We start from the raw sequence: 24050 nt of genomic DNA on the forward strand, positions 1-24050 counted from the left end.
ATATATTTTAGCTTTACAAAGCATTTAACACCACCTTTAAGTTAATGGTCTTTTATTGGAAAAAAAAGACTAGCATTTACAACTTGGAATGGACATAAATTGTAATATCTTGAACAGCGATGTTGGTAGTTGTGCTGAAGTCCACAGGCTACTCCGCCAGCTCCAAGTCATGGTACAGAAGGTTTTAAAAATATGAGAGTCCAAAGATGCTCCCTTGGTGAAGGTTTCTTAAAAATTTTGTGAACGGTAACAGCCCGACACCCGTTTCACTATAGTGCAATGCAGACAATGTTAAACCAGTATTTTAACACAGACATGCCATCCATAGTTAAGATTATCGTATTTTTGGAGTACACTGCTACGTACAGGAGAACCATTCAACCTTTAGGGCATTTTCTAAGTTTTGCATCCTTCAACCATTTTGCTGCATACCATCCTGAGGTATAAACCAATTTTAAAGTAAACCAGCTATGACAATTTATACTACAAATTGAACTAGAATCCACTGTTGAACAAAAGAGTGGATCCTTTAGGTTGTTTTTTTTCTTTTAATACAAATGTCTGACTGTGCTCAATTGTCAAGCTGCATGCATGAAAAACTGGCCAGCCCAAACAGTGTAATAGTCATTAGCAAATGGAACTTTTGAGTTCACTAAGTGCTTCCTTTTTTATTTTCAAGGTAGTACAATTATTTATATTGTAAAACTGAAGTTTATCTTTTGGGGACAGGACCACCAACCATTACATGCAGTTTGTGGACAGAAGGTATTTTGACATTCAGTTTTGCTATACAGAAACAGAATGAATAAATGAACATTTTTTTTTGCAAGAGGTAAGTAAAAGATTCAATTTGATTCTTCTAGAGGAAAAAAGGTGTAAAGGAGGTCTCTTCACTTTGCAGTCATCATCTGTACGAATTCTGAAAAGATAAAAAGTCACTGTGATTTATTGTCTCCAGAGTACTTCAACTGATAAGTCTTAAACGCACCTGGCATAAAAAAGCCCTTCTCGCTGCATCTAAGCTATTGTCCACAAAAGTAGACAACCAAATAAACTGGTGTCTCAAGTACTAGAAATTAATGCCCTATGCAACAGGCTTTCACTCAATCTGAGTAACGGTTTTGAGTCAAGACAACCATCTTTTTACCTTCATAGTTGACTTGCCCATCCCCGTCAATGTCTGCTTCTCTGATCATTTCATCTACTTCTTCATCTGTTAGCTTTTCTCCTAAGTTTGTCATAACGTGACGTAGTTCTGCTGCACTGATATAGCCATTGCCATCCTGTGAGGAAAGAGTTGCACAAGGTCATGATCAACAATCCTGACATTAACTCTGAAACTACATCTAGTTTTCCCAGTAACTGCTTCTGAACTAGCCTTACAGTACTTTGGGGACAGGTATACAGGCCTGGTACACTTATAACCCTACAGTATGTACTACTCTCATTGCCTTATGAAGCATGCATGCCACCATATCCTTCTATACAATTCCTGTACTGTAATAATAACTACATGCCTGATTTGTAGTTGCAATAAAGTATTTTTAATGCTCTTGACGAGCAGCTTTCAAAAACAAACCCAGAAACAAAATGTTTTTTGTTTAGTCTCTGCTGCCTAAGCAAGGCCAAAAAAGAGGCAAAACCATTTCCCCACCAGCAAGGGTAAAGTCAGCTTTCTCTTCTGTGTAATACTACCTCTATAACCAGACTGCAGGTGGCTAGGTTAGGCTTTTTGGCTAAGATGATACAGAACAAATCTTCAAAGAAAGCATTTAAATTCTACTCCGAAGGCATTGTGAAAAGCTTTGTAGCAAAACAAAACAGAGAATAACACTTCTAAGTCAGTGTTCCCACACGTAATATCCAAACCTAGAGCTCATCCCTAGCCATTTCAGAAGTCTGTCCCCTTCCATCTACAGAAGAATATACTAGCTTATATCAGGAGTTCATATGGCCATCACCAGTAGGTAAGCTACCTCAGTGGCTTTAAACACAAGTCTAGTCTGCAGAAATAATGCCATAGGATAGATGATGTACTAACCAAAGAATCAAACATTTCCTCTAGCACCTCTTCCAGCTAAATACTAGAGACTGCCACTTTTTTCTGTAAAAAGAAGTAGCAAGTCCTTCTTCCACACATGCGTGTGCATCAGCTTTGCAGCTACACCAGTCATTGCTCAGCACAATTTGCATAACATCTCTCATAACCAAGCAATCCAAAGAGGGGAACCCCTGTTCTAGAAATAATTGACCTTTGTCATATATGCCCAGGCACCCTCAGAGAAGAGAGGGGTTGAGCTCTTAAGTTTTCCTCAAAGCAACCTCAAAGTCCACATTTTGAAAACAGAACATGCAATACTTCATGTCCCTCTAAATACTGATGACATCATGTTGGTTTCAAAAGCTTCCATAAAGTATAAAACTTGTGCATATGTACACGCTTCCCCATTCCCCCAAAGTCAGAAGATACAGAAAAGCCTCCACCCCTCCACCAACCACCCCTCCCCCCCCAAAAAAACCCACCCCACAAACATTGAGTTCTGCTCATCTCTGCTCCTAAGGAAAGGCCAGAAAGTTTTCCTCATGAATAAGCCCAAAGCTTAGACCTACTGTGTAAATCAGGTAGAACCAGCCTACAAAAGTCCTAGTTCTGTTTCCAGAACAGTCCCTGCTCTGTTTCAAATCCCTCTGCATCTATTAAAGAAGTTTTTTCCTTCTAGACAAGAAGAGAGAAAACACTGAGAAAAAAATGGACATCATTACTGCTCCTAAAGAATATTTGTACTTTTAATAATACCTTGTCAAAGACCCGGAATGCCTCACGGATTTCTTCCTCGCTGTCTGTGTCCTTCATTTTTCTGGCCATCATGGTTAAAAATTCAGGGAAGTCAATAGTGCCATTGCCTTAATGAAAAGAAACTTCCAAAAATTAAACTTCCATGCTTTTCTTTACACAAAAAAAGCATTTAATTTTGCCAGGGATAAGATTGACAGATCCTCTGTAAGCCATTCTTATAGAACCAGAACTTCTCCCTCTTTGCTACCACTGCCTTTTTGGTATTACAGTCTGCAGTAGCCACTGTCACCACAGTGTTTCAGCACAATGAACTCAACTGTTGCCTTCTCTCCAGGTCAAGCCATACCATTTGCCACACAAGTGGCAAGCAGAATGTTGGTCTGATGCTCCAAGGTTAACCAATACTACTTCAAATCACTCCCACAAAATTAATTGTTTAGTTTCTTTAGAATCTCCCAATTGCTGTGGGAAATTCCAGAAGTGAATGTATTATAAAGCTGGCAATACAAATCCAAGATATCTAAAGTTTGAGAAACTTTTATTTCCTTAAGCTACTCATAAATACTTGTTCCTTGTTAAAAATCAACTTCCTTATCAACATATACTATACACCACAAATGTAATGCACCATTTTAAGGGGCAACAAGGATCTGCAAATTCCAGTAATGTGAGAAAAGCTACCATTATTTGGTATTTCTGATCAGTTTTGCCATGAAATACCTGTAAGAACACATACTGCTAAACTTAAGATCCCTGGTAACATTCAGGCCTCATTCCTAAGATTTTTGAGTTCTTCATTCAAAGTAAGGATTCAAACTTCAGGCTGCTCAAAACTATGAGAAAAATGGTACGGTGAAAAAACAAGTTCTTTAAAAAAGCAGAAACTAGATTTGTACAGTCAGGATTCAGCCCTACGTGCCAAAAACCACATTAAGTAGTTCACTGCGCAACTAAGATCTACCCATTGCTTGAGGGAAACATACAAATTCATTGGGTAAATACTGCAAAGCAGCTAAATAAATGCAGTTTAAGAAAGCCTTTGCATCTTAGGGATTCCAGACAGACATACACAGCTATTTATCATCACAGACAGCTTTATCTACCAGCTAAATGCAAACACAGGTCTTGTACTCAGCTTTGAAAAAATCCTCAATGAACATGCAGAATAATAGCAAAACATTCTGCCATACAACAAGTTTAAATAGATGGGCAGGCATACTGAAGTCTTCAGATTGAAGTCCTCAGTTTCATTTTCATCTACCAGTGCAGCATTGTGGACTGCTGCCTAGAGAAGCCACTATACACAAACTTGATGTAGCACTGCAAACCCTGAAATTTTTCACCATAAAGATGCAAAGTATCTGCATCCAAGAGTTAACAATTAAGGTCAACTTACACTTTTAGGAAAGAAGTTGTAATTAATGTAGTCTGATAATCAGATAATCTATACTCTTGCCAGTATACTTTCACTCTCCTTTTACAGAGGTATTAGAGAAAAATCACTACAACAACCAACATACAAAGCCTTGGCAGCACTGAGCAGGGGAAAGCATTCTTCCTTTTTATAACTGCTAGCCTGTCTGGAGTCTCAGAAACAAAATGTGCAGTTATCCTTTCTGGAATCTATTTAAAACAATTCCGATAGATTTGATACAGGAAGGTTTACCTGCTCTTGCCTCCAATCCCTCCCCTCTATCTATTAGTGATCTAATACATTACATTAGACTATACAGTCTCTCCCTGTTGCATTTTCAATTCTTGGAAGTTCAGCACTGTTCCACTCCTACCACATTTTTGGCCTTAGACAAAACCACAGACATTAGTACAACTATTAAGACCAACATGGGCTGATGAAACATGTATAGAAAAGCTGGGTGGAAACACAGGTTAACAGCCAGTCAGGGCAAGTCAGATAGCAATAGGAAGCCTGTGACCCATAAATTATTAAAGACAAACAGTGTATCTTTGTTTCAGCCCATCCCCTTTAGATTCTCACTAATACTGCTAGCATCTTTGACTGCTGTGCAGAGAGCAATCAAAAAATTGACACCCCTCTGAGTTTAGATTCTATCGAGTATTTTGAAACTGCTTCAAGAGATCAATGTGACCATCTTCCCTATGCAGTCCAAGCCCAGATGTGGAGATCATACATATGATCACAGCACTAGTAACTACCTTTCCAACACTTACCATCAGCATCTACCTCGTTGATCATATCCTGCAATTCTGCTTCTGTTGGATTTTGACCCAATGACCTCATGACAGTTCCCAGTTCTTTTGTTGTGATAGTACCATCACCATCTTTGTCAAACAGGGAAAAGGCTTCCTTGAATTCTAGAGGCAGAAACAGTCCCAGTGTTTAGTAACATCACTAGCATGATAAAACTGCATACTAAAAATGTACTCCACTGGCAATGCCTGGTACAGTTTTAAGAAACATTTTATCCAACTAGCCACATATTAAGAGAATTAACACTCAAATATTAATTAAAAAATACTTGCAGTACCAATACAAAATTTGCATAGCATATTCAAATTTATTTCATGTGGCTATTTATCTGCATTACCACTGTATAATGCATTTCAACATCATCTTGCTTGAGGCACAGTTGCACCATAAACAACAGCTGCTTGGGATAAATGCAGGGACCCACTCAGTTCCCTTCACCATTAACAGATTTAGAGGAACAATAAGTGTTGTCATTTACAACTCATTTTTAAGGCAGCAGACAATAAGAATTGACGTCAGCCACAAGTGGGTGACTGGTCTCCAGAAGGCCAAATAATACTCTCTCTCCTAACTAGTCTGAATTACAGACAGTCTGTTAAAAGTTATTTAAAAGACATTGGCTTATATTAATTTGTAATAAATCCATTTTAGGTTTATGTGTTGCCATTTCAAGTTTATCTTCACTTTATGAAAAAGCAAAGAGTACCTAGGTCTGCTTTGACTTCAAGAAGTTCGCTTGAGTCTAGCAATTATTTCTGTTTGCAAGAAATCTAGAAGGACTTGGCTCAAGTCTGAAAGTCTAAAAAGAATCATTATCTGTAGTCCAAGGAACAAGCGGTCTGAATTGAGGCAATGAACCAGTAATCTTCCAGAATTATTTTTTAAGTGAGTGTTTTTTAAAAAAGCATTAGTACAGATTTCAAATGGTCATAAAGTTTTTTTCCATTATGTTTGAGATAATACATTTTCTTTTAGTCACAAGGAGTTAGGAAAAAAGTAATCATTTCTCAAGACACTTACCAGCAATCTGTTCTTCAGTCAGCTGATCAGCCTACATGAAGAATAGAACATTTTAGAATATTGTTTACCTCTAGCTATGTCAAGCCACAAGACACTTCCTTTAGATGTCGGTAGTGATTTATCATTACTTCTACAAAGCCACTTTCAACCCCTTGGAATTCTGCCTCTGCAAGGAGATTCCACTCACCTACACCATGCAGCCGTTTCCAAAAGCAGATAAGCTAACTTGTTTTGAAACTGTGCATGAAGAACCAGGCATGCCATCCTTCGACTTGGAGAATCCAATCTGGTCAAGTGAAGGACACTGGGCAGGCTCCTTGCAATTGGTCAGGGAGGCATGAAATCCTTAATGACATATGTTTGGAGTTTCACATCACATCAGATGTAATTTCCAGCAGTATAGTGACCCTAATACTGCGTGGGGGTACTTGCATATTAGTGGGCTAACGACAAGCGTGCCACCTAGTGATCTAACACTACTGAAGCCTGCCCTCCCCCACCACACTGCATCAAGTATTAGCCTACTGTAAGCTTAACAGAAAGGACTGTGCTGTGATATTAAGGGGCATTCCTACTCAGTATTATGGAGAATTTTTGCCATCTCTGACAAAGAAAATGCCAGTTTTCAAGCATCATGTTATTTTTGCATTCGTCCAAGCAGTTTAAGGTGCCTCACACTTATGTGGACTCTTTTACGCATCCTTTTAAGTGTCAAGATTTAAAATGCCTGCTTATGACGTTCTGTACATCAAGAGGCCAATGCTGCATCCAAAAGTATACAGCTCAGCTGACAATTAAATGGGCTTTCCCAGAGCTTTAACTGTGCTAGCCACATCCTTCCAGAAGCCTCTCCCATCTGTATGGATAGAGCATCCCAAAGAGCTCCGCTGTTTAGACTCAAAGGAGCTAACCAGTTCTTTGTGGAAAAATACACATTTTCCTAGCTATTAAAAAAATAAAGCCACCTGGATTTTACACACCTAGTCACAGATACTGGAGAATACAAGGTACTAGTGCCTTTTAATCTCATTTTATTGGACAGCTTTTACTAGTACAAGAGAGAATTTTTGTAGGTCAGAGAAAGCAGGCATCTTGTAACCCTTTTGTCCTAAAATACCATTATTCAAGCATAAAAACCACTTAACTGCAGTAAAAAGCAACAAATACAATGGAGAATTACAGGCTATACAATCTGTTAGCTCTTGCACAGGGGAATAGGGTAGGGTTGAAAGCCTGCTGTATATATTAAGTGACATAAAGAGATTTCACCTGTAAGTAGGTGTTGGGCACTTTTTTTAATGTTTTAATGTCTGTGTGTAATGATTAAACAATTCCCCATATGCACAGTGGGTAGGAGGGGGTGAAAAGGGTAGAAGTGCTAACGGCTAAAGACAGAGTTCAAATTTAATAAAGTTTTTTTAATAGCAGAAAACTTGCGTTCAAAATCCAGTTCAACTTCCCACACTGTCTTTTGTGCTTTTCCAGAAAATGCGAGGTTTTACTTAAAGATTATCTAAGGAATTTACATAACAGACTCAATGCCCTGCAGAACAGGAAACAGAGCCACACCTCGGCAAAATCCTTCAGCCCACAGCACCGGCTCGCTGCCCCATTAGTTGGGGCTGACCGGATGTTTGTAAAAATCGGATTTCGAATTTAAAAAAAAGCAGCAAACAAACCCAACAACTTCGCACACACCGCGATACCAGAAGCGCGCAACGCAGCCCTAAACCGCCATGGGGTTCACCTTCCCGAGCAACAGGCACAAGCACTGCCCGCTTGCCCTGGCTGCGGGACAAAGGTACCCAGGGCTGGAGCCATCACCCCACCCAGCCATGTCATCAAATCCTGTCCCGGTGATGTCAGCCTTCCCCGACGGGAAGGGGAGATGGAGAGGCAGAGCCGAGGAACACCCAGATTGCCAAAATGCCTGGTTAGAGGTCAGCCTGCAACTGTTTCGCCGCTCTCGTAGGAAGCCAAAAACCACCGGGAAAATCACAGCCCTTCCTCTTGCCCTCTTTTGCGAGGAGCCCGGGCTGGCGCCGCAGCGCCCGGGGGACGACGTGGCTGCTCCCGGAGCCCACCCGCGGTGGATTTGGGAGGGCAAGGCGGAGGCTCGCAACCCTCCCGGGGCAGGGTCGCAGCCCGGCCGGCAGTCACCCGCCGCGGCGGTGCCTCCCCGGCCGCACCACGTCCTCATCCTTCAGCCGGGAGGGCGCCTCGTCACCGCAGCCAGCCTTCCCGGTCTCCTTCCCTTCCCCGGGCGGCTCTTCCCCCGCAGCCCCTGAGGGAGAGGGAAGGCTGTGCTGCCCCCACCCCCCGCTAGCCCCCCATGCGGGCGTTGGGCTGTTTCCAACCGAGCAACGAGCACTGCGCCCCGGTCCCCCCCAGCCGGGGGGTGCGCGGGGGCCGGGGAGGAAGAGGAGGAGACATGATGTAATGCAGACAGCGATGGGCTTCGCCGCGGCTGCTGCGTTTTTCGGGGGATGAAGGCGGGGGGGGGGGCGGGGGGGCGAGGGCGCAGTAGCTGCAGCGCGGTGCCCTCCCCCGGGCCGCCCCTCCCGCTCCCTGCGCAGTGCAGCTGGTGCCGGAGCCGAGCGGGATCCTCGTCCGCAGCCCCGCGCCCCGCCCGGCACGGCCCCCGCCCCGCAGCGCGCCCTGCCCGGCGGAGGGGCCGCGGCCCCAGGGAGACGCGCCCGGCCCTTTCCGGAGGGGAGCGAGCGCCGCATGCGGGGAAAAGCGAGGCGGGGCCGCGGCGGGAGGGCGCGGGGCCGGGGCGCCCACACGGCAGGCCCCGAGGAAAGGGGAAGGAAGCAGCGGAAGAGGAAGGGCCGCAGCTCAGCGGCGATCCCGCGCAGCGCGGCGGGGGGGGGGGCGTCCGCAGCCACCAGCCCGCTCAACCCGGCAGGGATCCAGGCGGGAAAGGCCTGCGGCCTGCCGCCGCCCCCTCCCCGCCGGGCTCACCCCCACACCTTATTACCCCCTGGGGAAAGCCCGGCTCCGCTGACTCGACCGTGACCGTCCCCGGCCTGGCAACGAGCCCCCGCGCGCCAGCTCCCCGCGGCAGCCCGGTCACCCCGAGCCGCGGCCGTCCGAGCTACCTACCATGGCGAGGCGGCGGCGGCTGCAGGAACTGCGCGACCACGAGCGGCGTCGGCTGCTGCCTCCACCCCAGCGCGGCTCGGAGAAGTGCTAGGGCTGTGAGCCTGCGCCGCTCCGCTATATATGTAGGGCTGTATCCCTCCGCCGGAGTGGGGCCTTTTTCTCTCCTCCCCGGCGCGGTATGTGTGAGGGTGACTGCGGCGAGCAGCCCTGCCCCCTCCGCGGCCGGCCCCTCCCCCGGCGGGTTTGGTCTCCGCCGCCCCACGGCCGCTCGCCCCCAGAGGCGCGGCTGGCGGCTGTCTGCTCGCGGCGGGAGGCAGCCCAGCGGCGGCCCCCGCCGGGCTCCTCTCCCCTTCCCCTGTCTCCTCGCCCCCTGAGGTAAGAGCCACGCAGGGGCAGGCGAGTGAGCAGCCCCCCGCCCGAGGGAGAGGCCTCCCTCCTTGGGTGACGCGGCTGCAGCCCGCCGCCGGCTGCTCCTCCCGCCCCAAGCCGGGCGGTGAGCGGCGAGGGCAGCCTGGCCCCGGCAGTGGCCTTTTTCCGCCGAGCGCTGGTGCCGGCGGAGGCCGCGCGGGGCGGCCGGGCCGGCGGGGAGAGAGCTGCCTGCCGCGGGGCCGCGTCACGGCGGGGACCCGCCGGGGTCCGTCGTCGAGGCCTCTCCCCGTCTCCCCGTGGCTCTCCAGGCTGGGACCCCCGGAGCGAGGGGAATCTGGGCCGCCTTGGTGCTTGTCGTTGTTGTTGTTGCTCTAGACAGCATGCCCGCCGGCGGTGCGGGGTGCGCTGCCCCGGGGCGCGGCACCTGGGAGAGCTTGATGGCACCAGGCGGGGGGTGTTGCGTTAATAAAGCACATTCTTCGGGGAAACCTGAACGACACGAGCGGTACGACAGAGACTGTAAAGCTGGTCTGTTGAAGGGAGCACAGCTGCCTTTTTTTTTTTTAATTCTAGAGCTTTTGTCAAGCACCAAAATCTAGATGATGGTAAAATTAAACCCAGAATCAGATGGTCTACAACTGACGTGTCACTTCAGCCCGTTCTCAGCAGAACGGCTGTAGCCTACAAGTGAGGCAGCAAAAGCATGTCCTGATGTCAAATGTTTTCTTTGCTTCTCCTCTGCCTGCTCTGGGTTTGAGGATTTTGTCCACCAACTGGTAATAACCCAGGTAAATATTGTAGCATTCACATTGTACCTCCTTTAATAGGTATGGAAGCACAAACACGGACCCACATTGGAATCAATGATTCTGGTTCCATTCATGACAGGTACCCTTAGATTTTGAGTTTCCTTGTAGTTCAAGATCTTTTTAATTAAGGTTTTAGTTTGGGCCTCTCTCTGGATTGGGAGGCTAGCAGTATTTCCAGTGTGTTCATAATTCTGATGATCTACTTGCAGTATAGCACTCAATCTGTTAAAATATGTTTTTCTGTTTTTCGGTTTTTGGAAAATCGTGCATAATTCCAGCATTTTAAATAGACAAAATCAGTTGGTTCTGTTTTGTTTAACAATTTCAATAGCTCTACCACTGAAGTTAGAATTTATTTGCTTGCCTTTCTGGAACACAGTGATAGGTTGGCAAACACAACAGTTACCTGTTTACAGTCTAGAAGACTTTCTCATAGCAAACAAAACAGCATATTTTATGTATTATGGTTTGGTCCCTAAACCATCCTAACATTTGTGTATGAACGGGTATATGAAATGGTGTCAGAAAAATGATTTGCAGCTGGCCAGTCTGCAAATGATAGGCTTATAGACAGCTTCCATTTTAGATGCAGAAAGCCCAGCCTCCTATTTTTAATACACTTTTTTTTTAAAAACTACTAAGCAGTGACATTGGAATTTTTTTTTTTTTTCTTTTTTTGCTATGGAAGAACACACAAATTGATCTTTTGTTTTCAAACCAGACCAACAGTTTTAAGCTTTTCTTTTCCCAGCTTAATTTCTTTCTGGAAAACATGGCACAATGTTTGATTGATGTGGGCTACAAGAGCTTTTCCTTGGATAAGTGAATCTTGGAACTCCCCGAGTCTCACAGGGATGTGTGAAGAACAGTGTTCATGTACAAATCATTTCACCTCATTGTGCTGGTCTTACACAGGTGAAGATCTCATTATTGAAACTCTGACTTCTATATAAATAATGGTCTAAAAAATCTATACAGTTATCTCACAAAGGTAGCTAATGCAGTCTTAGGGTCTTTGGCCGAAATGTTTCTAACATGGAAGGCTGAAGGTATTATCAGCAGAATAATCTTACCATTTAAATGTGATGGTTTAGAATGTGGGTGCCTTATTTCAGTCTCTTTAACGTTAAGTTTAAGTGCATGTAATATGTTCTTCCATTGATCCAAACCTTCGCTTGTTAAAAAGAGAATGGATTAGATTTATCTGTTGAGGAGAGACTGAGACAAGTAATTAACATTTACGTAGATTCTCTTACACACTGTCAGCATTGCAGCGTTTGGACATACGTGAAGGAACTTGGAAATGTGAAGTAAAAAGCCACTCAGTCATATTCAATGAATGATGCCAAAGATTAACAGGACCTTTGAGTAGAAGGATTGCTGTGCCTCTATTCCTGTTTCTTTAACTTTTTATGTCTACTTTTGCTAGGTCTTGATGGTTCACGCTAATAATTCATTTATAATAAATATAAATGTATATTACTTTAAAGTAGTTTGGAATATAGTTATCTTTCTTTAAGAAAAATTTCAGGATGATCAATTAAGGTGCCACAGTTAGGTTCTGCAGTAGTTTCTGTTAAATTGCATCATTCTGTATTTGAAAATATTTCACAGCTAATGCTCCAAAATAACATTCTGACTAAGGGGAATTTTTTTTCCTAATTTGACATATGGCAGTGATAAATGTAAACAAAACAGAATACTAATGTTTTGCTGCTTATTTAATGTAGAAGAAAACCTCATCTAAACTGGTATCTGCCTGCTTCTTGTAAATTTGCTTTCACTCAATTGTACAGCTAGGTTTTGGTCAGTATTCTTTGTTCTCTTAAAATTTACATTCAGTTGTGGGCAGGCAAGAAATGCCCCTGTCATTCCAATGACATACAATGTCAAATGATTTGCCAGGATCTTCTACAGTCTCATTCAAAACCTCCTGGATCTCAGTGGGAGCTGGACTGGGCCATGGAATTACTCAGTGTTTGTGTCTAAAACCATAGAACTTGGCCGTCCCATTGCTACAGAGCTTTTTTTATGTACAGAGGGCTGTGCAATAGCTATTAAGATGAATTTCTGACTGGATAGATTTACTGTTCTAAATTATTTTACTCTCTATCACTAAGCATGCTTTCGCTGAGTATAAGCTGTAATATTAACAAAAGATTATTTTATAAATTTATTAGTTGCAGTGAAAGACTTGCAACCATTCCACCTAGTACTGCATTTCTAAATTTTGCCTTAAGTACGGTTACAGTGTTGGCCTCTGTTTCTGCAGAGACTTAACATGTCCATTCTTTGGGAGCAGCCTAATGTGTAAGGAGGAATTCTGTTAAGAACTTGGAAAAATAATAAACCTTACTACTTAGATGCAAGGTGTGCTTTTCAACCTTGGTTTTATTAACATAAGCACTGAAGAACATGGCCTCACACCTATCAATTGTTTTCCCATATTATAGATACAGAAGTTAAAAAAAAAACCAAACACAAATTAAAACATTTCACAGACATCTACCCTGGGAGAATGGATTTGAGAACAGATGGACAGAAGTTTGTCGTATCATTTAATGCACAGCTGGGAGGCTGATATTATGGCAATAAGCATAGATAACCAGTATATGATGTTAGAAGTATGAGAAGCCAAAGTCAAGTATATAAGTGTGTGCAACATCTGTGCAACTGGAACACATTCATAATTAGTTTTCATAGCTATAATACTGCCCGTTATATGTGTAAGACACCCAAACTGGGTTTGAGTTTGTCGTACTGCTTTTAAAGTCAATTGGAATCCTGTTGGTATATCAGAAAATAGTTTTTTACCCTCTCTACAAAATTCTGTTCATATAAGCAATGATTTTTGGGGAGACCATTTTTCACAAAATTAATGTTTCTAAATGCCATTGCCAGCTGTGAAAATCTAAGCCAGTATCCTTATAAAAATACTCTGTGAGCTTCACTGAGATTGCAAATAAGTGGGTGGAACTCCATTGAAATAAAAAGCTAGAACAGAATTGAATTTGACCACATTTATGCAAGATACAAAAATAAAAATTTCTTTAATCTTAACATTTAAATTTCCAGATCTGGTAGCTCTTTTAAATGGGAACATGTATGTTCCTGTAGATTACTGTTTCTTTTTTGGGAGAGAGAGGAAAAAAACAAAACTCCCCAGTCTTTTATAGGCTCATGATTTCTTTATATTTGCTTCATTCCCACTGGTGTGTATCAAAATCACACACAATTGTGGATTTTCACTGATCATTAAGTGTTAGAAGGCCATCTATGTAATTGAATAGTAGTAGTTGCTATGTAATGTTGAGTGTCCGTTGTCTTGTAAAGTTTTAGATGGTGATATAAAACTGATTTAGCCGTTGGTTAGAACTAAATTATTTACACATTGCAATTAAATTAGTGAATCCTTTTCTGTGTAGCTATGTAAATTGGCATCCTTGAGGCCAAATAATTTGAAAAGTTTTTTGTTTTAAACTTAGGGCAGTTTGAGTTGGGAACCTTAAAGATCCTATCTTAAAAAGACTTGCACAGATGGGAATTACAGACCTGCTCTCATACATAAATGCAGTCCTACATCTTGCAGATTAAACATTATAAATTAATTCTTATAAACCAAAGTGCTTTTCCCTGCTTTTTTACACTTGAAATGTAAAATAAATGAAAAAATAACAAAACTTTTTCTCACAGTCTTAAAAAGCCAACCTTTCTTCATAGTCCTATGAAGAGTTCTCTAGAAACACTGGAGTATGTGAAACCAGAATTCTCCTTCTGTTTTTGTAATTGCCAGTTTCATAGGAAGGTAAACATTGACTGATTCATGATATAAACAGAAGTTACTCTTTCCATTTTTCTATTGTTTATGTTTTGTTATCGTTAGTGTTTTTACGGATAAAAGCCAAATCCACTATTTTTCAGCAATCAAATGCAGAAGAGGACAGAATATTAATGTATGTGTTTGTGAAGTATTTCATATTCTTACATAACATTGTCAAGCATACCTAGGTCATGCTTTTTCACTGTTGGATACATGTATATGAACTATATTCCCTGCCAATGATTCCAGTTAATACATCTGTCAAAGAAAAGTAATTTATTTTTACCACAAATACATTTAAAAATATTCTGTAGAGAAAGATATGTAGGGAACAGTCATTCTAATGATAGGAAAAATTCTGGCTCTAATTTCAGTAGATGGATTCCTCACAATTTTAAAGTATACAATGTAACAAACAATAAGACAATTCTTAGTCAGATTCACCGTATTAGGAATGGCTTGAGTTTGCATTTCGTTTCTTAAGAATATACTTGAAAACTGAGTGGGCCAAAAAATAGTTTAATTTACAGGTTCAGATTTCTGTCTTAGAACTAATAGATAAAAGCTGAACAGCTGTTGCTGTTAGCTAAAGATTTTGAACCAATATATATCTTATAATGGTATAATAAATAGTGGTAAACAAATATACTGCAGAATTTAAGTCACAAAGAAAGGTTGGAAATCAGTTTGTTCAATTCTGGTACCGTTGTTTCTCATTTCAGTTTGTCCTATTTAACATAGAAAAAAAAAATCTTCAAAGATACTCGCGATTGCTTTTTTACATAATGGAAATTATAAATGAGCTGTTTGCATTGTTTTTTACACCTCTTGTTTGTCCATGAGTAATTTCTTTTCATCTGAATATTCCTGTGAAGCAAACTGGGACATTAATTTTGCAATAAAAGTCCCAGCTAAATGTAATGAATATATATATATATGAGAATATGTATGACATAGGCAGACAGGTATGTAAAATCCACAGATACATCCTCAAATGGCCAAGTTTCCCTTACTTAACCCCAAATTGTAATTTTGTAGTAGATCTGTTAAAAAAAAATTCTTTTGGGTCAGGTAGGACTGTCATAAGTCTTCATGCTACAACTAGAGGTAAAAAATTCAACAACTTCATATGCGCATTTCAAGGGTGATCATAATTTTAAATCAGAATCATAGTTTCTGGTACAGATTTTCAGCAACTGTAAACATGCCCTGAAGTCAATAAATCCATGCTAATTTGCATCAGTTAGGGATTCTGTGATTCTGTGATTCATTCTTCCTTTCTCTCACATACCTGAAACGAGGAGTTTCTATCAGTTTGTCAGATTCACAGAATCATTAAAGTTGGAAAAGACCTTTAAGATCATCAAGTCCAACCACCAACCCACCACCACCATGCCCACTAAACCATGTTCTGAAGTACCATGTCTACACATTTTTTGAACACTTCCAGTGATGGTGACTCCACCACCTCCCTGGGCAGCCTGTTCCAATGCTTGACCACTCTCTCAGTAAAGAAATTTTTCCTAATATCCAATCTAAACCTCCCCTGGCGCAACTTGAGGCTATTTCCTGTCGTCCTATCGCTAGTTACTTGGGAGAAGAGACCAACACCCACGTTGCCACAACGTCCTTTCAGGTAGTTGTAGAGCACGATGATGTCTCCCCTCAGCCTCCTCTTCTCCAGACTGAACAACACCAGTTCCCTCAGCCGCTCCTCATAAGACTTGTTCTCCAGACCCCTCACCAGCTTCGTTGTCCTTCTCTGGACACACTCAAGCACCTCAATGTCCTTCTTGTAGTGAGAGGTCCAAAACTGAACACAGTATTCAAGGTGCGGCCTCACCCAGTGCCGAGTACAGGGGCATGATCACATCCCTACTCCTGCTGGCCACACTATTCGTGATACAGGCCAGGACGCTGTTGGCCTTCTTGGCCACCTGGGCACACTGCCGGCTCATATTCAGCCGGCTGTCAACCAGCACCCCCAAGTAAGGTATTCCTTGGGATAAGAAGCTACAAGATCAAAACCACCTGAGTTAATGGACATCAAATACTGCCGTCTGAGAGACATCCAGTATTCTAATCTCCCATACTGTGGCGTTGGCCTGAGGTAAGAAGTATTACACATATATCCCAAATTACAGATGCTAGAAGCCAGAATTATTGCCAGGTGATACTCTTCTTAATTTGTCTTAAGTACATGAAGAAAGCTATGGAATTATTACACTTCTTCAGACCGCTATTTTAGGCTGTTTGTGCCTGCATCAATAATAAACCCACCTGATAATGAAATAACTTCTCCAACGGCCTGATCACCATTTTGGGGGGGGGGAACCCCTAAGTTCTTCAACAACCTTGAACAGAAGATGCACTTTTAGTATCAGTTCCGAGAAACTAAAAATAAATTCCAGTCTCTGCAGCCTATTGCTGAAGAGCCAACAGACTGCCTCTCCCCTGGGAACCTGGCATGGCAGTACCTAGGAAATCCTCTACTGAGGGCTCATCTTTTTTAAAGTCTTTTAGTGAAAACAATTATTAAAACCAGAGGAAGATCTGATGCCTCCAGAATATAGGTTCTGATATCTCCCTGAAGGTTTGTTTTTGATCCAGTTGCCTAGAACTTTAGGTTCTTACCTTTGGGGGCACTAGCACATCTGAAGTCCAGCCTCTTAAAATGTCTGACCCTAACAGTATGCATGTGCTTCCATCCTCAAGCACCTCACATCATTGTTGAAATTCCAGAAATGGTACCAAGAATGGAGCTGTCCCATGGGGCTTGCTATTCTTCCCAACACTTTTGTGAGGGTACAGTTCACATCAGCTACCTAATTAAATCTCTGTTCTGCCTGCCTTATTTTGAGGCTGTCAGCTTCTGTGAAATACAAATACGTCTAAAATCTGGTCTGTCCCAGGCATCTAGAACTTTGTGCACACCTTTCCTGGCAAGCAGCATTGACCTTCTCCACAGTATGGCTATTTGTTATTATTTTTGTGGTAGCAGAAGTATGCTGGATGCTAATGAAGTACTTATATTTAGTAAGTGCAGTGTTATGTGCTGGCTGTGAAGCTGTCAGCAGCGTTGTTAAAGAGCACAAGCCTAACACAAAGGTGCACTGCGCCGAGAATGGGATTTTTATGCTATATAGCAGGGAAGTACATTTAATTAGTTTATTTTGGTTAGCCTTCAGTTTAGTTTCAGGTCTGCCAATACTGACATCATTTTTCCAAGCAGGGAGCACCATCTAAGACTTCTCTGCATCACTCTCCTTGGGGTGGGCCTGTGTGTGGGCTGATGCAGTGCTCAGCACTCCAGATCATTTCACTTTGGCATCCATTCTGCTTCTGCTGTCTCTATCTCCATATTCTATTTTAGGTGCTTACAGAGCACCAATCTTCTTATCTAAAATATAACTGAAACAAGATATTCAGCATCAAATAAGCAAATAGCAAAAGATGGAAAATAGACTATTTTGTTATTATTATGGGGTTAAATCACTTAAACATAGATATCTTCCTACTCCTCCTCCTCCCACTTTCTTTAGTTTGTCTCATCTTGTTCTCTCCTCAGGGATGTACTGCTGGCCCACAAGCTTCTGCAAAAAAAATGAACTCTGTTCCATGATGGGTCCATGGGTGCCAAGTAGTCATGTAGCTTAATGCTTGCAAAAAATGTTACCGTTAGAATTTTGGCTGTCCCGAGATCCTCAGCCTCCAGTGGGAACAGGAGGCATCCTTTAGAGGGCGAACCTTTTCAGATACCCTTGCCAGGCCCTCGTTCAGGTTGTTCCAGCTGGGTGTTTAGTAAAGGATGCCGCACCGCTGTCCCAGGCTAGCAACCACAATGTTGTGTTGGCGTGAAGACACAGCTACATCTGAGCCCGCACTTCAAAATAAAGTGTATTTATTACTTGGTCTGTTGGGTATGGGGAAGGGGGTGCATTTTTAACCAGGCACCCCAAAGGAAGGATATAGAGGAGTAATTGTCGATGTGCTGGGGACTTCAGTTTGCTACAGGAGATCTAAGTAATTTGGTAAGACACCAGGCGCCCCTTACCACCTGGCCCTTCTTAGGGGGCTTGCATTTCTCCCCAGTGCTGTGCACTCGGCAGGCAGCACTATGGGTGCCGCTCGTCACTCCCAGAGGTGCTATGGCTGACATTCACAATTCACTGAAAGCTGTTGCAGGACTCTCAGCTGTGTCTCTAGCAAATGCCAGTTGCCGGCTTGGCACAGACACCTCTGCAGCTCCTCGGGAGTCACTTTAAAATTTGCGTGAATTGAGGCTTTGGCTCAGCCCAGCTCTGGTGACTCTCCAGGCTGCCAGTCTCCACGCAGGGACTGCTGATGGCGATTAACATTATAACGACCGGCAGCGGTCCGGGCTGCATTGCACAAAACGGTTTGCTTTCCCAGAGCCTCCAGCAGCCTCCCGAGTGAAACTTTATCCTCCATCCCGGCCTTTCCCGCAGCCTGCGGAGCCGCAAAGCTCGGCGCGGCGCTGGGCCGGGGCGGCGGCCGCGCAGCTGGCCCGGCGGCAGCGCTCCGCGCCCTGCCGGGCCCTACAGCGCCAGCGGGGCAGAGGCAGCGGCTGAGGCCTCGGCAGCCGCGTCGGCTCAGCTAAGCCCGCCTCTCGCGGCGGGCGGGCAGACAGCAACAACGAGCTGCCCGCCTGCGCTTTCGCGGGCGGCAGGGCCTATATCCTTTCGCGGAAGGTTACCTGCCCCTGTACGGCCGGTGCCGACGGAAGCGGCACTGAGGTAGCAGAGGCAGCGCTTTGTCAAGGGACGCCTGATTGGCTAAAGGGACTCTGCAATGTTTAGCTGGTAAGAGTCAAGCCCTCTGATTGGTTGCGTTGTACCTGCAATGCGTCAAGGGAAGATGCTGGAGTGCGTGCACTGGAGGGTTTCTGTGGGGACCGCCGCGGCCGGCGGCGGCAATGGCGGCGGCCGCCCGGGGCCTGGATCTGGCAGCGTCAGCAGGGGCTTGCGAGGCCCGTGGCGCTCTCGGCCCTTCCTGGCAGTATCAGCAGCCCTAGCGCTAGATTTCCCGCCTCTTCATGCTGCTGCAACTTGCAGCAATAGCAATTGCTTAGCTCATGAGCCAGGACTGGCAGGAAGAAGCTTTTCCTCAGTCAGTTATCTCTTTAGAGCTGCGTTTCTGTGTCAGAAAGCAACAGAAAGACAAAGCCTCTTTTCTCATTCCTTCTCTAAAATGCAGGGTGTCCGAGGTGCAAAATGTAGCAGTATAAATTTGCTTATTTTGCCCTTCCGCTGTCCGTGTGAGAAGCATTTCTTGGACTGTTGCTTGGAAGTGACAGTTTGAGTGACAGAGGAGGATATGCACGATAAAGTGATGAGCGATCTCTTTAAATATCTTGCTGAAATGCTGCAAAATCTTTCAACACACAGAGATGCTTCTGCAAAATCAAACCCGAACTGCGAAGCTGTGCAGAGGCACACAGGATTGGCCTGTCTCCATCTGGGACTTCTGGACACCGTTGAGTGTCTTGGGTCCCTCTTGGGCCTGGCCAAAACCCACCGTGGCCCTCTTGCATAAGGAGCTGCAGACATGCTGTAACCACTCGTTTGGGGTTTTTATGTCTCTAATTGAAATAAGCATAGATAAACCAGAAGCAAACAAGTAACAAAGGCTTTTCTGCACCAGTAAGAGGCTTACAGGACCGCTTTAAAAACGATGGGAGTTTCAAACCAGCAAAAACTTCCTGGCATATCTACGAAGCTAGCTACAATAACTACCTAAACATCGAAGTAGGTTACAGACACTCATAATACCTAAATTCTTCAGTATTTCTGTTATTGGAGTGTTTTCGTTGCTCTTTTTCAAAAACCCGTTCTTGAAGAGTGAGTCAGCAAGAAGTCTGTAAATGTGTCAGGGAGCAGTATTTTAAATAAGGTTTCACTGCTAAGCAATTATTAAAGAACATGTTTACATATGAAAAAATTGCAAATTTACATATGAACATAACGGCCCAATTTCTTGCTTCTAGTGAAAGTTTTCTTCCTAACCACAGTTTTCAGGATAACATTCCTGATGTACTGCTGGATGGATTTTGAGTTAAATTCCATGGTAATTTGTTTTCTTTTTTTCCGTTTGCTCTCTAGGAAGTGGAACACTTTTAATTTAAAATTACCGTGATTTCCTTTTTGCAGCCTTACTGAGTACAAACTGCTTTCCTGCTGGCATGAACACTTCCTACTGTCTTTTTTCTAGAGAATTCTTTCAAAATGTTAAAAAAACCAATCTAGCTGCTTTTCGTTGTAGTCCTAGTGAAGTGGAACAAGTGCAGTGAAACCTTTATGGGAAAATTATATGCCTGTGTAATTATAACGTTTATGAGTGAAGGTTTGCTAAAGTGAAACATGAAAGTGAGATTGCAAGCTCATTCCGTTTCTTACTTGGTCATTTAAAGTATGACAGCGTTTTCGAAAAATTCACATTTGACATAGGTCTAAAACAGATGGAGGTCTTAACAAATAGAAAGGAAATGAGTGTAAAGCAGTGGTAAAGGCATCACACGGTATTGTCCAAAATAACCTTAAACATTGTATATTAGTAATAAAGGCAATTTGTTGTATTAATTTACTATGATGATTGCAGAAACAATAGGACTACATTAATTTCAGAGAACCTGAACAAAGCTCTTAGGAGTGATACAATCATTCAATAGGAAATATATACCAATTTCAGGGTTAATAAGTAAATCAGTGTTTCACCAAATAGTTTCCTGTAAAGCAGACTGTTTAAAAGGTAAACTGAAGAGCTTTAGTGTGTTCAGGGCAGCAATCACATTCTAAGAATTAGCTTACTTTGAGCAGACGTTGCTGGAATGAATCAATGGGAATAAATACCAATTACATGTTTATTAGAAAGAGTTACATTGATCAAGTTCAGGTAATTCCAAATCAATCAAGTCTGAGTGATAATGCTACATTTTAATTTTTTACAAGTACTCTTATCTAGGCCATGTCCAAAGCCATCAGTGAGTATGGGAAAGGTAATACAGAGTAGTAAGCAGAGTTTGTTTGCTAAAGTTCTAAATATATCGCATTCAAACCATTTTGACTAAAAACATGCACCATCCATTTAAAGCAACCATGTTAAAAGCAAGGTATTTACAGCAATGTCATTACACTAACATCTGTTAAATATATGCAGGTCTGCCATCTTATGGAGCCTGAATGGTACTACCAAATAACAGAATATGGAACTACATGTTCATATTAGGAGAACAGTTTTAATTTTTCCTTTTCAGGTAATGTGTTCTTCCTTCTAAACCTTGCACCAATGTGACTCATTGTTTCTATTTGATACGTATATTTATTGCATTGATGTATGCATGCAAGTGTACACATGTAAACACACAGTCAAATAAAGGCATTACAGTTGCAAGTTCAAGCATGGAAAAGCTGGGAAGCATTAAAGTTGAAGTTGGTTGTTTACATTATATGACAGCCTTGAACAACATCATGTGCTATTTTCTTCTTTGTGATCACTGATTCAGTGTTCACGTTAGATGGTGCTACTTAGTGAATAGCTGTTCATAATTTTGCTTTAGCCTCTTTGTTTGGAGCGTTACTATGCTGTATTTGCTGCAAGCTAGTCAAGCCCTATTCTAAAGACAAAATTATAAATTTCTATATGGGCTTTTCTGTAGCTGTTAGATTATTATGAACTTTGAATGACGTTTGTACATTATTATGAATTTCGAATGACGTTTGTGCAGGCCAAAACAGACAATCATCATGGAAATTTTCAGCCCAAGTGATTAAAGTTTGGCAAAGCTATTAAAGTCACTAAAATGATGCTCTTTTGTTTGTTTTTATTTTCTATTTTAATAAAAGCTGATGCCAGGTAACCTGATAAGTGACTTTTGGGTCAGCCAAGAACAGATGCACAAGAACACAAGAGTGTTATATTAGGTCATCAAATATTATTATACATTATTTTCTCTTTAACTGGTACAAATTTATTTTTAAGTGAAAAGGATTCCTCAGGAAGACCTTATTACTTTGCTTTTGAAAAGTTTGAGGTGAGTTAGGAAGGTGGTTGATCGAAGTGGTTTTGATACCGTCAGATACTGTAGTGGAGCACGGACTTCAGCAAATTGTGCAGCATTCAATGAAGTTTTGCAGTTTTACCAGTTGCCAGAAAATTTGGTAGTGCCTGGAATCTAAACACTTAGGAGAATGTCTGATTTCACTGTGGTACCTGTACTAGAAAATATTCTACATTATATTTTCTCCATTTAGTGTCATTTGCAAATATTCACATCTACCCTGATATTCTTGCTGGGAAAAGACACTGAGCACAAACTGCCATTTAGATTAGTCAACTGAATTTGATGATGTGAAATACTACTGAGCCCCACAATAAAAGTCTTAGCAGAATTGGTTCTGTGTAAGAACAGAGTCTTCACCTTTTCAGTTATTTCCCACTTATAAGAAGGGTGTTCTCTCCCATTTGATCTTGCTTGATTGTAATATCGTATTTCGATATGTATCACAGTCCAGTACTCTCTGACCAGGTTCTTTTAGGTACTCCACATGAGGGTTTGATGTTTAATATCAAATTTAATTATTTGATCTATTCAATGTTAGATGGGATTTTGATTTAGAAGAGTGATACAGCAATGTACTGAAATCACAACATACAAGAATAAAATAGCAATTGCAATATACAGGTGAATCACAATTAAAAACATAATTCTTGTTATGGGTCTCTATGCTCACCATCACGATGCTGGGCATCCCCAGTCACCAGGAAGGAGTATGTGGGTTGAAGCCAGCTCAAGCCTGTTGCTTTCTCCAAAGTGCATGTTGTTGGTTCCTCAGTTTCCACACTCTGTTTTTGGCTGAGCCATGTACACACTTCTCCCCTGGCGTGTTGGTCTGGCTAGCTCAGGAAGACCTTATTCTCTACTAGTTATCTCAGGGAAAGCTGTTTATACAGTGTGATGACCCACTGGTACAGCTGTATATCTAAAACAAAGGTTACCCTCCAGTCCCCTTTGTGTTGAGATCAGTTCAGCTTCAGGATAATTGGTGGTCATTCTTTACAGTCTTCCTGGAGATAATTATTTTTTTGCTCATCTCCTCTGAGCCTTGATCCATTGTAGGCAGGTGTAGGTTGGTCCTATTCCACCCCTTGGCTCAGCCCAGCATTCAGCAACTCTTGGTGCTGCATAGTGAGCTTAATACACGTGTCATATGAATTACCAGCCCTCTTTCCTGTGCATGCTGAGGGTGAGAACATATGGGAAAGTGATTATTTACAGGTTTAATATGTGATTTAACTTGAGTTAGTATCATGTACTATTTGATTTTTCAGGTAACAGATCAATATTAAGGTTACAACAAATAACAATACAATGATTATTAACAATACAAGCATAGGATGTAACATCAGTTCCAGTACATTAGTAGCGACAAACCTTTAAATATATCATGCCAATGATATTCAGTAAGGCTAGTTTCCACTTTCACTAACTGAATCAGTTCATTATTATCATACACCATTTTTACTTGTCTTTCATCTAACCATTTTCCAATTTCAGGCAGATGTTGGGTAACCTTGGCATTTTGTTTGAGAAGGTCATCCTGTGGATCAAAGGTCACTCCACATGTTACTGATATCTTAAACTGTGTGAAATAGAGACATCTTTTGTTCAGTCAACAAGAAGGTAACCTGGAAATCTGATTGGTTGTTTGGTCAAAAATATATGTCGTATTACATCAGCAAATGTTGCCAGGTCCAAAATTTACATCATCTTCCAAGTGGATAGTGTTGAAGGTGGATACACACACGTCCAAACCCATTGCCGTATACTCCTGTCTCATTACTATAGCCATGCTGCCAGATGCAGCCGCCAGAGGAGTGTTT

At 42.5% G+C, this 24050-nt stretch overlaps 1 protein-coding gene across 1 annotated transcript; it reads right to left on the reverse strand.

The window, feature by feature from the left end:
* Nucleotides 1-890: 890 nt before the first annotated feature.
* Nucleotides 891-5057, reverse strand: CALM1 (calmodulin 1; the record flags this gene model as incomplete). The annotated part of the gene is made up of 4 exons (XM_081999853.1): nt 891-919; nt 1148-1283; nt 2798-2904; nt 4988-5057. 4 exons carry the CDS (start codon nt 5055-5057, stop codon nt 891-893), a joined length of 342 nt encoding a protein of 113 aa, XP_081855979.1.
* Nucleotides 5058-24050: the final 18993 nt, after the last annotated feature.

Source organism: Phaethon aethereus, assembly GCF_964289735.1.
Source record: "Phaethon aethereus genome assembly, chromosome: 5".
Lineage (NCBI taxonomy): Eukaryota > Metazoa > Chordata > Aves > Phaethontiformes > Phaethontidae > Phaethon > Phaethon aethereus.